The sequence below is a fragment of the Amphiprion ocellaris genome, chromosome 19, assembly GCF_022539595.1.
Source record: "Amphiprion ocellaris isolate individual 3 ecotype Okinawa chromosome 19, ASM2253959v1, whole genome shotgun sequence".
Lineage (NCBI taxonomy): Eukaryota > Metazoa > Chordata > Actinopteri > Pomacentridae > Amphiprion > Amphiprion ocellaris.
Window position 1 is genome coordinate 29,797,029 of NC_072784.1, and position 24,375 is coordinate 29,821,403.

Below are 24,375 nucleotides of genomic sequence, written 5' to 3' on the forward strand. Positions count from 1 at the left end.
GCTGGCCAGTCACTCCCTTCCCCATCTGTGTTTACTTACACTGAGCATGGACTCACCACAAAGGCTGTCAGATGCAAACACGTATGCACACAAACACACAAAGCCATAAACACACATGCACACAGCAGCAGATCCACAGAGAGACTTGGCTGTTGTTTATTTTTGATTATCTCTGAAGACTTTAATCTATAACAGTCCAGAACAGCTTGAAAGACTTGGTTCCATTTCCCCTAATTAGTCCAATGTGAGGCTTGTTAAAATGCCATATTCCAGCAGTGCATAACTGATGACCTCATAGCATTTGATTTAGCGGTGCTGTCTTCTTTTTTTTTTCTTTGCTGCCTAATCAATGCGTTTATTAATTACCTAAGAAGCTTTGGGGGGAGTGGAAGCAACCTGTTCGGTTCATCCATCACCACATTCAGCTCAGAGAGGCTCAGTGTTAGCGTGCCGTCACTTATTTTCAACGCCACTTTCCAAAATGGATTGCACACTGCAGAGCGAAGCCTAACTATATAAAAGTGAAAACTTCGATACCTCCACCAAAGAAAGCAATCAAAGGAGCCTATCCAGAAAGCTATTTTGTGGGCGAGGTCCCCCCGAATGGAGGCAGGAGTGTTCGTGCTTTGTTTCTCCCACAGCTGAACTTTTCTATTTAGACCTGTCAACAGTCTTGTTGTGCTCGGTGGTTTGTGGTCAGATGCCGTTTCCTAAATAGAAACCATCTATCAGGGGCTAAGTGGTGGCTGAGAGATGTCATTGTGGTCGTGAGTGGGTGACGGCGGCGAAGGAGGAAGTGGTGAAAAGACTGGAAAAACAGTTCTGAGGGTTGCATTTATCCTTGTGTAAGAGCTAAGTGGGATGGAATGAGTCCAGCGCACTTGAGGGTAAATAGAGTTAATTTGTATGTGAAAGAGCTAAACCAGAAATACATTTCTGAAAAATTTCTGTGTGTTCAGTGTCATTTCAAAAGTTCATTACAGTACATGACTGATGCAAAGATGATGCATGGCCAGAGTTGCTTGCATTCTTGCCTTTTTACATCATAAAACGAGCGTATCCACCTTAAGATACAGACTTAGAACCAGGGATTGCATTATCATCTTCTATGTCTCTTTTCCTTCATTTCTTGCCAATTCTGTGCTATTCGGCCTCGAATAAAGACGTTAAATGACCAAAGAACTCCAGGAGAATCCCAAACATGCTAACTAATTGTAAAAATCATTAACATTTTATGAAATTGATTACTTAATTGTTGTTTTCCAGACTCTGTGGCTGACTTCTAATTTAGCCGCTAGTCGTTAGCGTAGCCTCAACCGTTGAGAGAAACTAATTTCCTGGTTTCTTGTTGAGTTTTACTGATTGAGAGACATTTCTGAGACCACAGACAGAGTGAGAAGGCTGCATCACACCTGAAGGAGAACATTTAACTGATCAATTAAAAGAACAATGCACATAACCCAAACCAAACCAAACATCGGCCACAATAATCAGTCAGGTTCATAATCGATCTACCCCTACAACTGACTCTTATACTCTTCAGTCTATTAGGGATGAGTAAATATACAATGCCAAACTTGTTGTGATTCATATTCTGCGTCTCTTTTCCTTCATTTCTTTTCACTTCTCTGCTCTTTTGTCTCTAATAAAGACATTTCTGAAAAATTTCTGTGCATTCAGTATCATTTGAAAAGTGCATTACTGTACATGACTGATGCAAAGATGATGTATGGGCCAGAGTGGCTTGCATTCTTGCCTTTTTACATCTGGCCATGCATCATCTTTGCATTTTGTAAAAAGACCTTTAATAGAACTTCAGACTGCGTCCCAATGCATCTGTTTGTAATAACGATCCATTGCTGGAGCATTAATTGGTCCTCCAGGTGTATCTACTGTACAATAACGCGGGCATCTCACAGTATAATGCAATTCAATACACCAAACCCCAAAACACAGCCTGAGAAATAGCCATTAAAGTGAACAGAGACTGCTGCTGTTATACTCAAGCCTGACAAAATAAGCATTTTTATACGGTTTTTGCATTGAATCGCAATAAAACTGGGTTGAATTACTTCATAACTTATACGACTGTTCCTCTAGTGCCACAATGAGACTGACAAAAACTTCAGGATATATTGTCATGAAATTTGAGACAGACACCCAAACGAAAGCACCCAAAGCTGGAACCCGAGCATCTTTGACAAACTCCTGTCCTCCTGTGGTTTTAAGCAGAATGCATTGCCAGTTTTCATCCTCTAGTTCCACAATTTGGTCAAAATATGAGCTTTCCGTCAGCCACAGGTGTTAGCACGCTAATATGCAAAACTAAGATGCTGAACATGATAAACCTGCAAAATTTAAGCATGTTACTATCTTCTGTGTGCACAGATTAGCATTCAGCTCAAAGCACTGCTGCACTTGGAAGACAGCTGTTACATGAAGTAATCTGTAAATACATACAGTCTAATTCATATTTACTAATTCTGATGTCCCTCAAGAGGCTGTAGCTAGTTAAAAAGCTATGGATGGCATCAATTATTGAAAAACAAAAATTATTTTACATCCAGGAAATGAAAATGGAAGCCTACTCCCATCTGTTGCTTACATGTTAGCAACAGTTAAAATAGGGTCAAAAAGGCAACACACACACATCATTCTGTGCTTCTATCAAAGGTTTCAGTCCCTTTGTGAACAATCTTCCCAGCAGCAGCAGCACTGACTGGGAGTCTGGCTGCACCTCCAGCACAGAGACTCCTCTGTTTGCATCACCGCCGCCCGGAGCTACAGAAAAGCAGGGCAGGAAGGTGGGAGGGTAGGTGCAACCCGGGCAAACCCCTGGATCAGGTTCCTGCCTCCTCGGCCCGGTGATACCAGACCTGGACGCCGCGGCTCCTCCCACATCCTGCCCTGACAATAGGTGAAGCCAGCGAGAACCCTCCTCCACTGCTCCGGTTTAATTGGCAGACAATGATTGCATTCTCCTCCCCCTGCCCAGGCCTCCGTCAGGGGACGGGGGAGTCGCACACAGCCTAATTGCCACCTTGCATGGGACAGACCCAGACAAGCACCGGCCTGGCCCACAATGGATGTATTAACCTCTGTGCATGCTATCACAAAAGGCCCAAGTTACAAACCTACAATGCTCTCTCTCTTTCTGCCCCGTCGAAGAACTGTTTCATTCATTGGGCTTGGAGAGACATTCAGGTGGACTGTGATAGATCTACCTGGGAAAGGTCGTTCTCTAATGACGGTGCTGCGTTGTAGGGGGTGGAGTGCGTGTGGTCCCATTGTTAAAGGGCAACAGTTGATTTAGGGACAAAACAAGAATGAAACATGTGCTCTGTCATTTTCAGACAGCAGTAATGAAAAGCGAAGAACAGCTTCCCTTTTTGTCTAAATTTTAACAGATAATCCCATTAAGGCTTCACAGAGAAAAATATCAAGGCCATTAGCAGGGTTTTATGCACAGTGGCTTGGTGGTTAGCACTGTCGCCTCGCAGCTAGAAGATCCGAGGCTCATGTCCCGACCTTCAAGGGATCTTTCTGCATGGAGTTTACATGTTCTTCCTGTGCATGCGTGGGCTTTCTCCGGCTTCCTCCCACAGTCCAAAAACATGCTGGGTTTAATTGGTAGCTTGAAATTGCCTGAAGATGTGAATATGAGTGTGATTGTTTGTCTGTATATGTAGCCGTGTGATAGACTGTTGACCTGTCCAGGGTGTCCTCTGCCTTCATCATTAGTCAGCTGGGACAGGCTCTAATGATCCTAATGAGGATTAAGTAGTGTATAGGTAATGGATGGATGGATGGATTAGCAAGATTTTATGTTGCACAAAACAAAAGAGCCTGCTTTTGCACAGAGCCAAGCATTTGCACCAAAGCATTTAATTGGTCTTAATTAAATACAACGCTCCTGCATGCTTGTTTAAGATAACCAACCTATAAAATTCAATGTCATTTCAGCAGCTCTACCTGCTCAAAGTACAATAAATGTTCCCGCCATAAGTCAACACTTGGCCTGCTTTCCTTGCTTCATGAAGAGAAACTCTCATTTTCAATGTCTAGAATTCACCTCCTGGAGGGAAATGAATTTTCAGCATTCCAGACAAATGCGGCAGCGACATTCCTGGTGGGGAGCTCAGGAATTCCCCATCTAGTATTTTAGACTATAATGATACGATGGAAAGGCTGAGCAGTGACAAAGACATGGTCAGGAGCCACAACAAGCACGCACAATTGCAAAAATGTGATGCTCTTGGATGTGGTGTAGTGCAGAGGAGCACACATGCACTTGTCCAACCACAAAATGATGCACCAGAAGCACACACTTGTAGGTCTGCAATTGAAACGTCGAGACCAAACTTGGGAATTTCAAGCATAGGTTTTGGATCAATCCATCAAATCTTTCAGTCTGTGTAGGGAGGGTTGTTGAAAACATGTTTGGACATTTTTAAACCACAAGCTCAAGGCGCTTTTATGGGTTTACATGATCCGGCACCTCCACATCGCAAACACACATGAACATATATCTTACACATGGAAAAATGTGCCTCCTTGACTGAAACTAAACAGCAAGAACAAGCAATTTTCTGCAATTTGGCTCTTGATGTTGGTAATAAAACACTGCAGTCAACTGCTGAGATGTGGGATTGTTGTCATTTTGCTGGTAAATAAATGTGAGCATTCAGACAATCCCACATCACTCACATCATTCATAGTATCATCAGCTCAGCCCGCCTGTAATCACATTACGATTAGGCTACTCACAGCTCTGCCACATTACACTGCGAGTGCATAAACACTTGTTAAACGGAGAGAATCTAAAAATACAGAGCAGAGAGGCTCTGAACAGAGGCGAGTGACAAGCCGAGGATTAGCAGCGCCTCAGCGAATCAAACAAACAAGTCCAGGAAGGAGCATGGACGGGAGGTGGAGACAGAGAGGAGGATGGACGGAGCGAGGAGGAGGAGGAGGGATGGTGATGAAAAACACCACTTCCTCAGGAGTTGACCTAGTAAAACATTCATGAGAGAAGTCTTTATGTGCAGCGTGCAGGGGAGGATGTGAGGGGAGTTTAAGGCTCGGGAGTCTAAAATAAGACAGTCCTCTGTGTTTCGCCGTCTGTATTGGGATTCTGTGTGACTGGGCCTGTCAAATAAAAAGTTATTTGAGATTTGAGATGACATGCAGGCACGTTTGGTGCCAGACGCCACAACGCCGACCTCCTGAATCAGGAATAGACTCTGAGACGAACCAGACAAGATTGAGACGCAGAAGAAGAAGAAGAGGAGGAACATGAAAAGAAGTCACTTCTGTCACCGGCATCCAGCAAAAAGGAGCAGAACTGAGTCAGTGGCAATTATGAAAGATGTGAATGATATGAAATGAGTGATTGCAGAACACCCAAGAGAGTCGCTGCACCCAAACGCACACTTTAATGATGGGACATAATTAGATAATGAGCAGAACACACATAAATGATTGACACTTTAATTAAAACCTTTTCCCTATGAAATTCTGCAGTATACTTTATTAAGACTTCACTGAGCGAACTGCAATTCTCAAGTCAGATACAGTGTGTGTGTGTGTGTGTGTGTGTGTGTGTGTGTGTGTGTGTGTGTGTGTGTGTGTGTGTGTGTGTGTGTGTGTGTGTGTGTGTGTGTGTGTGTGTGTGTGTGTGTGTGTGTGTGTGTGTGTGTGTGTGTGTGTGTGTGTGTGTGTGTGTTGATGACTTGGCAGATGTGACAAACCACTGAATACAGCTGGTTTCATGACTGTGAAAGCTCAGCACTAATTACCCGGCTCATCTCACAGCCTACGAGGGGTCAATGCACCACGGCGCCCACAAACTGATTGCACTGAACACACAAAGAGCTATAAACACTTAAAAGTTCGAACACACATACACACACACACACACACAAATAACTCACGTTGTGAATGTGAGTGTGTAGCTGTGAGATTTTTATTAAGAGGCTTTGTTTTCACAGGAATGGGAAAAATCTAAATCAGAGAGCAAGTGAGGGCAAAAGAAAAATATGTTTTGTTGAGAACACCGACTTTACAATGTATTAGCCTGAAGCCGGACTGCACCAAAGTCTTTGATAGAACAAATAAACGAGAAGAAGGAGGAGAAAGGATGAAAGAGGAGAACGGTGAGGGGGGAAAGAAGAAAGAGCCGGTGTAAGATGAGCAATCCTCAGCCACATTAGAACAGCTTAGAAACCAAATTAATCCTAAAGACCTGCGGAGGGAGTCTTTAAGAAGAGCTGCTGGGCTGAAGCCTTTCTGGCTGCGAGTACAAAGCTGCATGAGAAACAGATGTTGCGAAGGCCCGACACCGAAACACTGAGACAATGAAACACAGAAGAAAGAGGGGAAAACCCAGCAGATAACGTTTGATAGCAGATGTTATCTTCTGTCCTCATGTTTGATTGTCTCGACTTTCCACGCAGGAAAAACGATGTAAAGCCACATCAGAAACAAGATCAATGCTGTGATTCACTGTTATAAATTAAAATATCAGTCTCTGAAAGGTAGCACAAAGCTGCCATAGTATGGGAAGCTTTGGTGAAGAATAGGCTCATGGGTAATAAAATAGGGTCAAAGTGTGGTTAGTTTAATATGCTAGCTTGGTTATGACCCCTTAAAACACACCAGTTACCACTTTAGCCTCGTTTTTCACAGAGCAGAATATAGTCTGGTAGACCTCTATAGACATCCTTTATTATCCAAAAACTTACACAATAAAACGGTCACTAAGAGTTTGTCTGCTGGCGTTGTTTTTCATTTTTAGACAACAATCATAGTAACAGTCTGTCACAGAGCTACACATAGTGGCAAACACTCACATTCACACCTACGGACAATTTAGAATCATTAATTAACCTCAGCATGTTTTTGAACTGTGGGAGGAAGCTGGAGAACCCAGAGAAAACCCACACATGCACAGAGAGAAATGCTAACTCCATGCAGAAGGATCCCAGGTAGACCAGGAAGCGAACTGGGGGTCTTCTAGCTGCAGGGTGAAAATGCTAACCACCAAGCCACTGCGCAGCCCCAACAGGAGACATGAATCTAAATATTCTAGGTTAAAGTCTGTGTTTGACATTGATGCTTTCCATGTCTGCATCATGTGCATGTGATGCAAATTTCACCGTCCACCCAAAAAACAAGATGGTTCTTGGACAAAATTTATAGTCAAGTGGTGCCTAAAACATATATTTGTTAAGAGGGACTCCATCATCTACACCTTTAAAAATCATCATTTAAAGAAATAATACAAGAAGTTGTCACTGTTGGACTTTGGAGATGCTTTAATTTGTACGTGTTTTCTATCAACACAAATACAGTATAAAGTCCTAATTACTCCTCCAAGGAAAGCAGCGGACTTATGTAATGATCAGCGTCTGTCTGTCCGTCTGTCTGTTCGCAACATCACTCAAAAATAGACTAATGGATTTGGTTGAAATTTTCAGGGAAGGTCAGAAATGACACATTGCAAGACAGCGGCATGGCGTCACTGTAACCATGACAACACGTAAACACTACATCAGCTGCCTGCTGACGATCACATGATTGCGATCCTACTATGAATTCACCACTGTGGACTTATCAGGACTTATCCATCAGAAATGATCCAAGGAACAACTGATTAAATTGTGGGGGTGTTTCTGAGTCCCATCAATTCCTGCTGCCTGCTACATATTTAGGTCACATGATTCAGTATCCATACATAACGTACACATGCAGAACACATGCATGTGCTCAGCGCAAGGTCATTTTGTTTGTAGGTACATCTATATTAAATACACACATTCTATGTTGCCGTGATTTCTGATCATCAATAACTAATAAACAAATGCTGTATTTCTAAAAACAAAACAAAACAAAGCTGCCCTTCTGACAATGCTATATGTTGGAATGTACAGCCCTGGTGGAGTACTGCGCTCTCTGAGTGCTTTTCTACTTTTTATTACTTCTTTCTGTATTTTTGTGTTCGATATGAGGTAAAATGCAGCCTTACAGCAGTATAAATAGAACTGCATGGATTGGTCTTTGCACATGGATGCAGAAAGCATGAACTGACTCTTAAGTAGACTCCACTGTAGACATGCACAAAAACAGCTGTAGGCATCATGGACATTTATTATTATAAATATTATATTACTTTCTAGTCTGCTTTGAGTCAATTTGGGAGACTTCGCTCCTTACATGCAAAGTAAATCAGCGAATACACATTCTATGCATACACACTACTGCTCCTTTTCTGTCTTTATGTTACATAGTGTGTTTAAAAGTGATGCCAAAGAGTTGTGAGAAGCTGGGAGCGAGAATGTGCCAGTGGTTAATAAAATGACAAATGTTACTTGTTAACTGTTATGTGACAAACGCTTTTCTCCTGTGCGAAAGACAGACGTGCTGCATAGACGTTGCATGACTTCTTTCACTGGCTCTGGACTCTAGTGTGAGATTTAAATCACGAAGAGAGACATCATCCGGTATGAATGTAATTCCAGGGGATACTGTGCTGTGAGATCAAAGATGTAGCCTCAATTGATCATGTCTGATATAAAATTGGGAGGTGATTTGCATTCCCATATCCATTCCTTTCATCATCAAGTTCTGAACTTTTTATTATTTTTTAGAATCAATTTCAAAAGCTGCTGCTATCCTGAAGCTCAACCAAAGTAATGAGGTTCAATACGTTTGTTTCACCTCCTTTAAACTCTGCACTGTTTCAATTCCACATGCAAGGTTTTGAAGTAAGTAGTTGCACAAAATTTCCAAGAAAAAGAACACCTCAATAAAGATGTCAACACACTCCATCAGCTGGTTTCACAGGGACCGAATGGTGCGAAGACCCTATTGGAAGTGAAGGAATTGTTATAATTTTATGTGTAATTGAATTGCATTTTTTAGGGCCTAAACATGCTCAAAAACTCAAGAAAGTGGCCAAAAAAATTAGATTTTATGGGAACTGCAGAAGTGTGTGGCCATATTCTAAACCCAGCAGGTAGTCTGCTATTTTGCGTTGACTGTCAGATTTTGGCCATTTTTGCTCATTTCAAAGAGCGAGCTTCTCCTAGAGAGTAGCTCCAAAAACATTCACATTTTACCAGTACATAAGGCGGGCCGTAGTGCACAAAATTACCAAGAAAGATGTCAACACACTCCAACTGTCAGCTGGTTTCATTGGGAAATACTGGACAAGACTGTTAGGCAATCTTTACGTAACTGCAGACAGATTCTCCTCATACGTCTTACATCATCTCCTGACACACATACTTAAAGGAAAACCGGTCAGACTATATCATAGATGCGCAAACATAAACACTGAGGTATTGGCTCTGAAGTGAGAGCACCAAACAGACACATTTGGAAGAACATACATCCTGGACACGCACACTGTGCTTAAATTTACAGCCTCCTCTATCTCTGCCCACTCGTGAACAAACCACACCTGCTCTCTACAGATTGTCAGTGATTTCAGCAGCCAGGTCAGACAAATTGCCTGGCATCCCACTCTGTCCCGAGGCTGCCAAGACAGCGCAGCAGGGGCCGGCGGAAAAAACCTGAGGAATCTCCGGTTGCCAGGCAGCGTTCAGACGGAAAGGCTGATGAAGCCGCAGAATCGTGCAGCCCAAGTTTACATAACCTATCAGCGAGTGAAAAGGAGAGATGTGACAACTCAGCCGAAGCTTTTTCATAATATGCAAGATCGAGGTCAGGCTCATCACAGAGAACTTCATCACGGGCGAGACGACGACGAGGATGTTAACGCGAACGGATCTGACGTTTCATCACATTTAAAGTCTCTTCAGTCGCTTCAAGGCTTTCAGACTTGTCTCAGTGAAAATCATTAGGGGAGTGTTAAATGGCGAGTGGCTGGGAGTGAATGAGCTAGTTTTCTTTTGTGTGTGCAGGCAGAGTGTGGGCTCGCAGTCATCACCTCCTGTGTAATATACCCACAGTTCTGAGTGAGTCGCTGCAGCTGTGGCTTGGCTCGCTGCACGTTCGTTTTCCAGTACCAGCCGTGGGTGATGGAGGGTGTGTGAACTCCGTAACCCCCACTGAGTCCTTCTCTTTGCAGCTTGTATGTGTGTGCTGCAGCTGTGCGAACAGCTGTCTATAGTAACACGCCTCGGCTGTGTTGCTGCACACAAAGATGAGCTCAGACGGCACCTCTGAAAAGTGTGTCCAACTTATGAGAGCCAGCAGCATTCTTACAGCCCCCGTGGGAACTCTTTAGGGAAACACTGCTAAAAAGTTATGAGGTCTCGACGATATTTTTTTACCTTGCAGACACTAAAAACTGTTAAAAAGATGTCAGCTAAGCCAAGTGAGGATGGGGTTTTGTGTGTAGGCCTGTGGTTGCATGCAGGTTTGTGCATTTAAAAGTATTCACGTCACATTTTTTAAAAGTTCTTAGGCTCAGGATGGATCTTCTGAAGCTTTTCTCTCTTTGGATTCCTTTGAGTTTCTGTTCATGATCATCGCAACTTGTGTGAGAAACTTTCTGAAGTCAATCTGTGGAGCAGCTTTTTGGTCCACTGATGCTCGTTATCTCAGTCAGTTTACAGGATTGCCATCTCTCTGTGGGGATTAAACGTTGTGCTTTTGTACAGATGAAATATCTGCAGGCTTATTAGCATCAAACTTCCCATAAAAACCACCAGCCATCAAAGACACTCTATGAACAGCTCCTCCTGCACTTTACAGGAACGCATGTAAATCCATAATAGAATCATTAATGTTTCATGCTCGGATCAATAGCTGGAGCAGGAAGAGGGTTTCCTCCAGAGGACATTAGATGGCTTCGGTCCTCACAGAATCCTCCATCTACAGAGAAGGTCCGTGGAGAAACATCAGCTTTCTGCAGGGGCACAGTAGCTACGATGAAGCATCCGATGGACTCGCGGTTATGAAACAGCCTGTAGATGATAAAAACAAAATTGCCTCCTGGGTATTGCAGCTATGAGGCTTCACAGCCAACCCCACCGGCTTTACTAGCGCTGAGAGCTCAGGCTTGTCAGAAGTGATTCGGTTCATGCAGATGAGGAGACATCCAGAATCCCCACGGTGCTGAAGGACGGCCATGTGTGCCCTATATACAGTATGTCACAGTACATGTGCTTACACGTAATGCTCCACATGCACTAAAGTAACTGCTCTCAGCAGGACTGGGACATGCACATAACAAACAGGAACAATCACTGTCGTTTCTACTGTTCCTGTGGTGCATAAATCATTTCTGAACTGTGACACTATCAACAAAATCAAAGGGAGGAGGCAGAAACCAGCCTGTCAAACAGCATGTGACAGAGACATGGATTCTTTCTTTGCATATCGCCAGCTTACACCTCCTCCCTGAAACGCTAAAACCTCCATCTGACAAATCCAATTAGCACTACATGAACATTATGGTTGTCTATACACACCACAACCATGATCTTGGCAGGGAAAGCGAAGGATGGGCAGCAGGGGCGCGAGCCAGACAGGCATGGAGGTCTGGCACAGAGGGTCTCCACTCCGCCTGGAACCTCCAGCTGGAAGATCCAGTTCCTTGACAGGTTGGCAGCGCTGATTCCCCTCAACCCTCTGGACTATCACGGCTTCTCATCTGGCTTCCAATATGAGTGCTCCCTCTGTTCACATGCCACTTCCTCAACCATCTTTTCTTGAAGCCATTTGATGTTTAAGTTTATTCTGCTTTGTATTCTGATAGTGACAGACCCACACGTAGATGCTTAAACTTCTGCAAAGCTGGACCTCTTCCAAATGATTTACAGTAACGAGCATGGGGGATATTTGTACATGCATCATAAACATTTGGCTAACATAAAAAACAGTCTTTTTGCTGGAGAAAACAAGCCATTATGGCCCAAAACACTTCACCAAATTGCCGCTTGAAAGCTAAATTAGCATCTTCTGCTCTGCTGTGGGCTCGCACTTTAAATCACCAAACGCAATCATAAAGTTAGTTAGACAGATACAACAAAGCTCCAAACATTTTCCCCGAGCTGCACAGAGAAACGTCTTGTGGAGGTGTCTGGCAAGCTGTCAGCTCCTGCATTCTCCTGGCCCATGGCAGCGCAGAGATTTGCATTTGGCTCAAAAGAGGACGAGAACATCAAAGCGCCTCTGAAGCACCACTTGATGCTGCACAATGGGACAGGTGAGGAAAAAACAACGCAGCACAGGAACGTTCTGAACTACTGTACCCAGAATGCACCACATTTCCCAAATTAAAAGTGGGACACATCAGTGCTATGACAGAAACAACAACAAAAAAAACCAGCAGAACAAAGGTTATTTTTCTACATTATGTCTCTCATAAAACTCTGATATTTTTGTATTTCCGCTCTGAGGACTTTTGTGTAATATCTGTAAACACTAGAGACGGATGACTGTGACAGTCAAAGCAAGAGGCCTGAATAAAATATGACAGGCTAAATAAAGAGCTGCAGGAATCTGTAGCATATAATTCAGAGAGTGACATGTAATTACTGTCAAAACTGTTTCTGAGAGCAACCGAGAGAGACTGCTTTAGTTCCATCCACTGTACGAAATCAGCCTTTTTTCTTTGGCTTTTTAAAGCTTGCTGGGCCCTGCTACAAACCCAGACCTTCCTCTCATCATTAGGTAGAATTTAATCATCTACCTTCTAAACTGTCATAAACCAGAAATTTTATCAGCTGTAGGTTTAATGAAAACATGCCATCCTAAGACCAATTTAAGGCTCAGATTTGACAAGTCAATGATTAGTTATTTCTGTTGAGTTGCAATCATAGTTTAATATATATTCATGGAGAAATTTCACAGCCTTTGTGTGACATTTGTGTGACAAAACCACCACATGCACCTATGATAAAATGCTGCTAATGCATGACTTTCTGATACCCATAAAACTTACGCTCATACATACCACACACGCACACTGTCCGATTGTCCACGTTGCCTAGCAGCAGCCCCTGAGTCACAAGTCCAGTAATATCTATTCAGATTTACCCACGCAGACGCATCCAAACTAACCTCACTTCTCGTCAGCTGTGACTGTGATGCCTGCTGGGCGATGCTGCTGTTGTTCATTTAAAAAGGTCTGCGTGCTTGAAAGCTAGAATAGAACGCCATAGCTTGAACTGCGGTCTCTGAGGCTAATTTAGTCAACAATGACGAAAATTCAGCCGCTGACTGACCTTGAAATGAAAAAGCCAATCTAGGACACAGAAAGAAGAGTTCAAACTGGATGGTTAGCCGAGCTGCTTCTGTTGGACCCTTAAAGCGATGTGTTCTGATCTCAACTTCCTAACAAAGCAAGCTAATGCAAAGAATTTCATTTTTCTGACCTGCTCCTGCTTTTGTGCACATATTAAGACAGGGGTGTCAAACATGTGGCCTGCGGGACGACTCTGTAAAGTATAGAAGTGAATGAGAAGACATTAACTGCAAATAATAAATTTGTAAAACTATAAATTTAACATAATTTCTAGACCATGAGAAGCTGTTTTGATCATGAAGGTAAATACTACATTGCTCATTGTTCTTTTGTCATTTTGTGTCTCATTTCTGTAATATTTTGTCTTGTTTTTGCTGTTTTTTGTCTTTTTTTGTCATTTTGATCATAAAAAACAATATTGTTCATTTTCTTTTGTTGTTTTGTGTCTCATTTTTGTAATATTTTCTCTTGTTTTTTTGTCTTTTTTGTCTGACGTTTGTTGCTTGTCTCAAGTTTTTGTCTTTTTTCTCGTTTTTGTCGTTTTATGTTACCTTTTTGTCTCACTTGCATCATTTGTCCATTTTTTTGTCATTTTGTTTCCCGCTTTTGTCATTTTGTGTCTCATTTTTGTAATATTTTTTCTCGTTTTTGTTGTATTTTTTCTGACTTTTGTCGTTTTGATCCTAAAGTATGATTCAGTTTCAGATATCTATGACTAAATGTGTTGTTCCTTTGTAGATCCACTGTGATCTGTAAATTGTAATGTGTAAATGATAAACTGAGGCATAATGTTGTTGAAATTGAACTTCATTTTCCTCAGAAAATTCAGGTTTTTCATAATGTTTTATAAAGAAAACAATTCCTTAAACATGAACATTTTCAGAATGTACTTTCTAGCACTAAAACAAAAGAAAAAAATTGGAGTTGTGGTTATTTATAGGTCATCATGCTGTGATTTAACTGGTCCGGCCTACTTGAGATGAAACTGGGCTGAATGTGACCCCTGAACTAAGATGAGTTTGACACTCCTGTATTGAGGGATAAAGCATCTCTGCATTTCGGTAAACAGAAGCAGAATAATGAATATAAACCTCCAACATTTGGAGGATAAACTTTCAGCCTCTCCATGAATCAATCCCTGACAGCATCCCCAACTTTCATTTCCAAGCTGATGCAGGACTCGCGTGCCTTCATCTGCCAGTGTTCCTTCTGTGACTCTGGCTGCCACGATAACAGGTTTGATGCACTTGAAACAAAGAACCATCAGAAGCGGCACAGACTGCCAAGTTATGACACTATGAACTCCCGAAAGCTTCAGTCACCGTTTGTGCTTTACCTCTTTCTCTCCCTCCTGGAATCTGAAACCCTCAGACGGAGCTCTCATGTAGAAAGCCATAGTGCATTTCACAGCATCAAACCGGGCTCCTGAGCAATTACTTGTGATCGCAGCCCAGTTGGCCTGGACGCTGTTTATCCCCGCCGGCGTGGGACTTCATCTGGCAAAACTCAGACAGCTGAGAAGGAGGCTGTTTCTTTTTCAAGTGCAATGCCAGCATATACGTATGGCTCCCTGAAGACGTCCTCACGACGGCTCAGTGCTCATTTTAATTAACACATAAGCCTGTTGATGTTAATTAAAAAGCAGACAGACGATTCCCCATCACAAGGAGATCACACAGAGGGGAGAGCCGTGGATGTGAACACACGGCAAGATGCACCAGCAGCACTTGGCACTTATTCACACGAGACTCTGCCTCTTGAAACATATGCAATACAACCGGATGTATCAAACACATATTTGATGGCAGCTAATTTATGGTGAAAATGCAGATTTGCTCAAATCTGAGAAACCGCTGTTGGATGTTTAATCTGTTGTGATAATATATGAAATATGCAGGTGATGCAGTGACTGTGCTGTCGTGCAGTCAGCTCTCGTGTCACTTACTTCATGGGCTTGAACAGCGCTTGTCCATAGTTCTGGAAAGTCATGATCAGCTTCAGCTGGGTGCCTCCCGATTTCATGGCTGGGAGGAAAACAAGCGAGATGTTAGATGGCGGTCTCGACCGGCTGAAGCACAAACACACAGACACATGGATGCACTCACACGTATGCACAGCTGTTTCATTATTTGCCAATTTGGAAAATGCAATTTTGCATGAATGCATAATAGAGCTATCACATCTGCCGGCCAATTTAGCAGACAGTGTATAATCAAAGTGCAATTGTGGCTGTTGGGAGCTGGGTGTGACCGAGTGCAAAAAGTGACTGAGAGCAGAGAGCGGCATGTAAAAAAGCATCTGCTGACAACTAGGGCTGCTTCCTGGATTGATGGAGGACTGAATGCGGAATGGATAATATGTCTGAATGACTAATTCTCAGAGCGATTGTGCATCTTTACAACAACACATCACAGAGAGACAAACATCCCGTCTGTATTTCCACTGGTACTGTCTAATAAAGCACACTTAATGTACACTACTGTTCAAAAGTTTGGGGTCACCCAGACAATTCCATGTTTTCCATGAAAACTCACACTTTTATCCATGTGCTAACATAACTGCACAAGGGTTTTCTAATCATCAATGAGCCTTTCAACACCATTAGCTAACACAATGTAGCATTAGAACACAGGAGTGATGGTTGCTGGAAATGTTCCTCTGTACCTCTATGGAGATATCCCATTAAAAATCAGCTGTTTCCAGCTACAATAGTCATTTAGCACATTAACAATGTCTGCACTGGATTTATCATTCATGTGATCTTCACTGGAAAAAACTGCTTTTCTTTCAAAAATAAGGACATTTCTAAGTGACCCTAAACTTTTGAACGGTAGTGTATCTGGAACGGAACAATCTATTTTTTTACTTTATGATCAAAACAACTTGTCAAGGTCTAGAAATTATTTCAAATTTACATTTCTACAAGTTGACACTGCAGCTAATGTCTTCTCTGTAGTTTTTACACTGTAGAGTTGGGCCGTATGTTTGTGTTCTAGAGGAAGTAACGGAGTAGAGGTACATTTGAGCCGTTTTAATTTATGCAAGGATCGTTTTTATTGGAAAAAAAACTAAAACATTCAACTTTGATACACAGAAATTAGCTTTTTGCTGTGGGTGTTCAGTGATGTCGAGACAGACACAGAGAGACACACTGGAGACTCAGATGGTTTAGGATACCAGTAAGGTTTACTGATATCAGGATAGGTGACACCGACAGAGCAGCAGTACATGCAAGCATCAGTTCTGAGGATTCTCTCTGATCTTCAGGTATAAATTACAGTTGTTAGAAGGTCAGATTTAGATGACAGAATATGTACAACTGTTTCATTATTTGCGAATTTGGAAAATGCCGTTTTGCATGAATGCATAATAGAACTATCACATCTGCTGGCTAATTTAGCAGACAGTGTATAGTCGAAGTGCAAGAGGCTGTTGGGAGCTGGGTGTGACCGAGTGCAAAAAGTGACTGAGAGCAGAGAGCGGCGTGAAAAGCATCTGCTGACAACTAGGGCTGCTTCCTGGATTGATGGAAATGGACAATGTGTCTGAATGACTAACCCTCAGAGCGATTGTGTGTCCTCGCGTGCATCTTTACAACAACATGTCACAAAGAGACAAACATCCCGTCTGTATTTCCACTGGTACTGTCTAATAAGACACATTTAATGTTTGTTTCCACCCATGTGTGTTTATGTGCAGATGCTTCACACTGTAACAAACCTGATTCCAAGCAGATGTTTCTCACGGATCGCACACATCGTCACTGACATCACACTCTCTCTCTGCAGCCACTTTCCTTCTCACTCCCACTAGCTGACCTCCCCGACAGGAGTCGGGGCATATGTCTCCGACCATCAGTCATGTCCCGGAGGGTGATGGAGACTCACTGTGAGCTTCCTGCCTTCCTCCGACTCAAACAAAGGGACCGCCAGGCCTGTCTAAATGCCTTGTGTTTCTGTCACAATGGACAAGCTTTCGGGGGATTTGCCCATTTATTACAGCGCATTAACTTGAGCATATTACACAACACGGCGCTTCTGCCTAACCCCAATATCAACATAAGCCCCCTGTAGTGGACCCACTTACTGACTGGATTGCTGGCTGAGAAGCTGGCTGCACTCTACCCCCTGCACAGAGCCGTCTTTTGTTTTTATCGACTCTCTCGCTGTTTCTCTCTGAGCTCTCAGTTTGTTCCTCTTTTTCTCTCTCTCTTTTTTTAACATGTCTTCCTTGTATTCTCTCTGTCATGCTCTGTCTCAATTCATCTTACTCAAGGCTGGCAAGAATCCCCATTCAGCGTGACTCATTCTCAAAAGCTTTGGGGTTTTACATACACTGTTGAACACAACAGCACAACCTCCATAACCTCCAGGTCAGCGCGTTTTCTCCACAACAGAAGCGGGATAGCGAGTGAAATCAGAGCCAGAGAATACACTGGGAGCATTAGACTTTCACATGTGGCAGATCTGCTGAAGCCAGGTCAAGGCCCAGGGATTAATCTTTAAACTTGGTGCAGATATACAGCAAAACTAAACCTTTGAGTGATTGCAAACGACTGGACTAATGCCGCAACCTTGAACCCATAAGCCACGATTCTTGAAGAACTGACCTCGATTCACCGCTCGGTTATAAAAGTTAGCTTCTAAAGGTAATCCCCTGTGAGAGACCTTGGCTGATTGTTTCTATGGATTGTATCTGCGCTGACATGCAATCATACACCACTTGAACAACAATCTTTTTATTCTGCCATCTGTTTGGCTCAGCTGCTTCTTTAAAGATCCATCTTTGCTTCTACATCTTCCTGGTCCTTCAGAGAGCTCCAGGCCTCAGCCGCCGCCATCAGATTCCCCTCCCACAGCGTGATGATAAATCCATCCCGCTCTCACCTGAGCCACCTCACGGTTCTCTGCGTATGATTTATGAGTTCAGCTGATGACTGAACAAAAGGCCACAGTCTGGCCCGGCGGGGAGACAGACACAAAGGAGGGAAGGGAGAGAAAACGCTGAGGAGGGAAACTTTCTGTTTTGTCGTTTCAGTGAGACAGATAAGTGGCGAGTGTGTGCGGTAATTATGGGGTACGAGTGCTGTAATGCGTGCTTCCAGGGATGCATAAACACATTTCACCTTCTGCAGACGGTGTCTTTTACAGGTTTGTCTGCACACGCACACATATATTGCTAAGAAATGAAACACAAACTATTAAAGTGCAGGATGAGATGTGAAGCATGACTGATGGTGAGCTGCCTGCTACTAATAACAATGAGACAGCAGAGAAAGCTTCACACACAATCACGAAAACGATAAAGAAGATAAACTGTTTTGGTTATGAGCACAAACTCGTCTTATAATTAACCTATGTTTTACAAAAAAATGGTAATAATCAAAAGACTTACATAAGATGCTTAATTTAATGGCATTTTAGCCCCATGACACATATTTTCTCTTCATCCTCACTTATTTTTGCAAAGAATTTCCCCTCGTTTGTCATTTAATTTAAAAGCAAAGAGTTTCCAAATGACTGGCAACAGTAATGAGCATTTAGGAGTGATTTTCATCCCATTACATTTGTCTGGAATTAGATTTTTTTTTGAATATATGGTCTATTCATCCATTTAGCACCACTGTGCATGCTCTCATTCATGTACTCTGACTGGACAGATGAAGTACTGCATGTACACTGGGGTCTGAATACTAGAACAACACTTGACTGCTATAGTGTTAAATGAGTTTCTACAGGAACATGAACTCCAGATTATACCATTAATAACGATTATGCAATTTGGCAGCTGTAACGGAACATGCTGGTCGAAACAAATATGCTCCCTTCAGCACCATCACACCCACATTATTTGATAAACATAGATTGTTGGGATCTATATCGAGCTCCAGAGGGAAGAAGCTGCCGACCGTGGATTTTATAAAACTTGCACATATAAGCAGAAATGCAGTAAAGCACCAGATGTGTGTGATCGTGACCTCTTGCTAACACACAAACACATCATACTGCATGGAGAAGAACACTTATTATGTGATTCACTGCAAGCCAGACCAGTCAGATGCACAGAATTCACTTATACCAGTTTGGATTTGGACTCCAAAGCCTTCAGTCTGGTGTGATTTTAATATAAATGCCTTTTTATTGCATTTTCACAGCAGGAAAAGCCTCCTTAGGTTGCATTGTATCATAGGATAGTACAATTTTTAACTGAGACAAGTGTATTTTAGGAAAGTTACCGGCGTTTGAGTTTGCTTGGTTGGTGTTTCAGCTGGACAACAACCCCTGAACTTCCCACACACACCTTGTTAACTCAGCTCTAGCTGCTTGACTCACCCACGCTGGTGATCCTCTGCAGGACCAGGTCCTTCAGCAGGGCATCCAGAACAGGATTGTGTCTGGAGTAGAGCTCGTAGCGGTTGATCCCGATGTGGAAACGCAGCCAGTTGGGGTAAGATTCAGCCGTCACCTCACCGGTGGGAGAGAACTCCTCCTCGTCTTCGTTCCCTTCCTCATTGTGCCTGAAATAACGAGTGAGGAGAAGGTTAAGGAAGAAGTCCTGGTGCCAGATGAATCATTTGTTGCACTGATACGGACCAACTACATCAGAATAACTGATGCAGAAGGAATTGGCCCAGAAAAGTAGGTTATATGTTAATAAGAGATGGTTAAAATACAGCTCCACTGGCCAAGGACGACAGACAGACAGACAGACAGACAGACAGACAGACAGACAGACAGACAGATAGAATGATTGATTGATAGATAGATAGATAGATAGATAGATAGATAGATAGATAGATAGATAGATAGATAGATAGATAGATAGATAGATAGATAGATGTTTTGTAGGCCTGACTGGACATTATCAGGATAAACTGGGTGCAAACTGAACCATCATTTAAAAGCAGAACCTCCAAGTAAAGAAATTACTTCTTTATGCAAACATGTGATATTCTAACCTTCACTTCTGATCTTTTTTTCGCATCATTTAACCAGTTCATCATATTTAAATCACTCTGTCACTTCTCGCTCCCACTTTCAACCCCGAACTTTCATTAATTCCCCTCAGCTTACCATCCTTGGTTCCCTGTTGCTTTGGGATAAAACCTGGTGTCGGTGTTGACGTTAAACAAAGTGTCATCGTCCGTGAGAGGAGGAAGGTCAACCTTGTATAAGGGATGCTCGAACAGAGCAGCCAGCCGGGAGACACCGTGGCCAGACACGGTCCGACCCCCGCTCGCGTCCCCGATGAGCGGCTTGTGTTCCTCCGCCTTCCCCGCCGCCGGTCCGGTCCGCCTGAAGGCGTCCGCTCTGTCCCCGGCGGCCGTGATCTTTTCCAGGGAGTGGGAGGTGAGGTTGGAGCTGGGCTCGTTGCTGAAATCCTGCAGGATCCTCAGCGTGTGCTTGTTAGGCCAGCCCGCTTCAGCCGCCGACCTGGCGCGCTGCTTCCCCCAGCCCTGCGCCTCCCCGCCCGGATGGTGCGCGCACTGACAGCCGCCGTCCCCGCTGTCCGCTCCGGCAGCCCGCTTCTCCAGCTTCGGTAACAAGTCTATCATGATGTGCATGGTGCAGGCGACCAGGAACACCATGAGGATCAGCACTCGGAATTTACGAAACAATATCATCTTTGTGTTTATTTGTTGTCTTCGCACAGACTCGGCTTTGGGAACAGCGCACCTCACAGCTCCGACTTGGATGTCCGACAGTGTTTGGCGATGTGAGTTTGGAGATGTCCTCTGATCGTGGCACACATACTGAGCCTATGTTGAAAGCTCCATCCTACGTGCATCTGTGCTATTTACAACAGCTCTTCCTCCGCAGACAGGTGGACAGACATGCGGAGACACTTCACTGGCAGCAGCTCAACAACAACTCTTCATTCATTGCGTTGTTGGATAAGATTCGGTGTCAGGAGGACGCAGGACTGAATGAATCTCTGAGAAGAGGACGGAGGAGGGAGCGTGGTCCCGTTAAAAGCATCGATAGTCTCCCTCAGAGCTCGGAGTGAGATGTCATAACTGTCTTCTGGAGGAAAAGTAACAGGAGAGATTGATGAGCTGCCCACAAAAAAAAAAAAAAAAAAAAAACCCGCAGAATTTGCAACCAGAGCGCAAAAAAGACAAATCCGTAAAGAATCCAGGATGCTCGGATGCTGCTTCCTGACAAAGCTGCTGCTGTGTGCGAGCGTCGGCGAAGTCAAGCCGGAGCCTGAGTGGCAGGTGCGGGGATCCTGGCTGTGATTTGTCCTCTCAACGCTCCTGCCTTGTCTTCCTTCCAAGTGTTCATCCAGGGTGGGTGTGTTAAATATTATGATCGCAGCCCTCTGAGCCCTGCCTCGGTGGCGTCATGAGGAAGAGATTGGCTGCGTCTGCACATACAAGTAGCACTGGTGACATGAAAGGCGAGCTTCAGGGATGAAAAGCTGAAACCCTCTTTTATTTACGAAGCAACTCTCCTGTGCGCAGCCAGAGGGCGTTAACACAACCGGAGACTGTGAGCTGCCTGCATGTGTGGAGGACAAAGTGTGCGTAATTCTCCTGTACGCAGCTTCTCCAGATGATCCTTAGTGGGCTCTGTGCGCCCTGAGTGGTGCTTGAGGATGAGCCAAGGGGTCACCAGCACAACAAGGAGCTCACTCTTCCATCATGAGAGGCATTAAGAATGAGCATATGGAATATTCTGGCACAAAAGTTAGCATTTCTTGGAACAAAATCTAGAACAGGGCTCTAATGGGTCCCATCTGAGCATCTGAAAGGATTTGTTAAATAGGATACTTCAAAGTGAAATGAAGCTGCAAAATTGGAAATTCAGAAAGAAATATTTGATTTATTATCATTTATGAAATATTAAATAAATAGCACAAAATGGTGTTTATCAGGAGACCGTTTGCTGGTTGTATCAATGCAATAATATATTTAGTTATAAATCTAAAACAACAAATATAAAACGCAGAAATATACTTAGAAAATTTCTAAAAAAAAAAAATACAAAAAATTCCTGCTACAACATGGCCACACAGTTGTGGCCACCTGAATTAAAATTTAAGCATCAGTTAGTGTTTTGGTCTCCACCAACTTCCAACAAAAACCTAAAAAAAAAAAAAAAAAAAAATTGAATTCAAAAAATGGCTGTTCAATGTTCAGATTACACTGTAAAAATGTTTGTAAATTTTACAGTAAAAAAAGTCAAACCATGACAATAAGTCTGTAAACTCTAAAACAGTTTGATCCAGTTTATATAACACAGAATCATACTAAGTAAGTTAATCAGGAGAAAACTTTATTTTTTAAAAGTTTTTTTCCACAATTCTTTAATATGTATATAACATTCAATACTGTAATTTTTGCATTTACTTCAAGTAAAAACCACAGTTTGTTACCGGTCGAACTGATGTACTTTTCTGTTAATAACAGACAAATGATTTAATATCTATCTCGACAGCTACAACCAGAATTATTGCATATACATCATGCTAGAAATATACATATTAAATGTTAAATACACCGACTATTGTGCTGATAACGGGAAAATGCAGTGATATTTATAATAGGTCACACAAACTTTATTTTATAGGTATTTTCATGTAAATTTTCAAGCAAAACAAAAACATTTTTAAAGGTTAAATGTTTTTTTAACCTTTAAAAGATGATAAAGGTTAAAATTCAGTAAGCACATTTTGACTGTAAAAACAAATGTATCAACACATTTCTTTACTGTAATTTTACAGAAGTGTTCTGGCGACCATAGCTGCTGGAATTTTACTGTATAAATAACTTTCTTTCTTTTTTTTTACAGTGTAATTCAAAAATATATGACTATTTTTCTCTACAGGGTTTCTCTGATTCATTGGATACAGACTGCAGGCATAAGGTTTTCATTTTCAGAATCACCTTCACTACAAGAAACTACAACAATGTCCAGTTAGCAAGATACCACACTCAAACATTTCCAGTTTTATCATGGATTTGGATCATGCAATAAGACAACTTTAGTGCTTTTTCATCAGTAAATTACTTTTTTTCATTACTCACCTTTTTGCATGAGCTATTTTGAGGGGACACTGTTGCTGCATCCTTGGCTTTGCTCCGCCCAATATGACTGTGATTGGTTTGAAAAAGTACAGTAACATAATGCAGCAGAATCATTCTGAGCTGCAGAATCATCTCGCTATGCAAGAATACCGGAATTAAATAACTTTGCAAACACAAGACCACAAAAGATTCATTCACACACCTGAAAACAAAAAAAACCCACAAAGATGACAATAAAAGAAGTGCTGTCAGCCAGTTGCTGCTTAAAATATCCAACAGCACATTATGTCAGAAAGACGCACAATGAATAAAAAGGCACATAAAGGAAAAACTGCAATTGTATTCAGGTTATACACTTTGCACTTTTATTGACATACAATAGATACTTTCTTTCCTGATGATGCACAGTTGGTTTGTTTGAGCTTCTTTGCAGAGAATGGCTGACTGCTATTGTGCTTTTGGGGTTGGTGGGAGTTGTGAGAATAAACATGACTCTATAGAAAGCCTGGAAATCAAAAGGATGAAATGAAAGCAGCACAGAGTAGAGCTCCACTATGCACACGGCTGTAATTTGAGAATATAGTCAAACATGCATTTAGATACATTAAAATGCAAATGTAAATGTTTTTTAAAATGCATCAGGAGGACATTTACCCATTAAGCGGTACTTAAAATCTGTTTTAACTGGCTCGTGTTGTGCTGTTGCAATTAGTTTTGCGGTGTTTGAGCAGAATCATGGGTGAGCTGAAGTGCTTAAGCTGCAGCAAGCGGGTGGGGGTGAGTCGAGAGAGGGGAAAGATCCGCACATTCTAGAACAGGGGTGTCAAACATGTGGCCCGCAGGCCAAAACCAGCCCACCAGAGGGTCTAATTGGCTTCCAGGAAGCCTTTGTAAGTGTAAAAATAACAGAGAAGACAATAACTGCAAATTGTAAAATTGTAAAACTATAAATTTAAAACATTTTCTAGACCATGACAAGTTGTTTTGATCATAAAGTAAAATACTAGATTGTTAGATTGTTGTACTAGGTTATTATGCTGTGATTTTATTGGTCCAGATCACTTGAGGTCAAATTGGGCTGAATGTGGAACCTGAACAAAGATGAGTTTGACACCCCTGATCTAGA

At 42.5% G+C, this 24,375-nt stretch overlaps 1 protein-coding gene across 1 annotated transcript in view; it reads right to left on the minus strand.

The window, feature by feature from the left end:
- fam20ca (FAM20C golgi associated secretory pathway kinase a) overlaps positions 1 to 21,633 on the minus strand; it is a 48,793-nt gene extending 27,160 nt beyond the window's left edge. The window contains exons 1-3 of the mRNA XM_023284862.3: positions 20,293 to 21,633; positions 19,552 to 19,736; positions 15,165 to 15,243 (exon numbers count right to left, since the gene is read on the minus strand). Of these exons, the coding sequence (XP_023140630.2) occupies positions 15,165 to 15,243; positions 19,552 to 19,736; positions 20,293 to 20,843 (815 nt within the window). The 5' untranslated portion in view covers positions 20,844 to 21,633. The remainder of the gene's footprint in view (positions 1 to 15,164; positions 15,244 to 19,551; positions 19,737 to 20,292) is intronic.
- Positions 21,634 to 24,375: the final 2,742 nt, after the last annotated feature.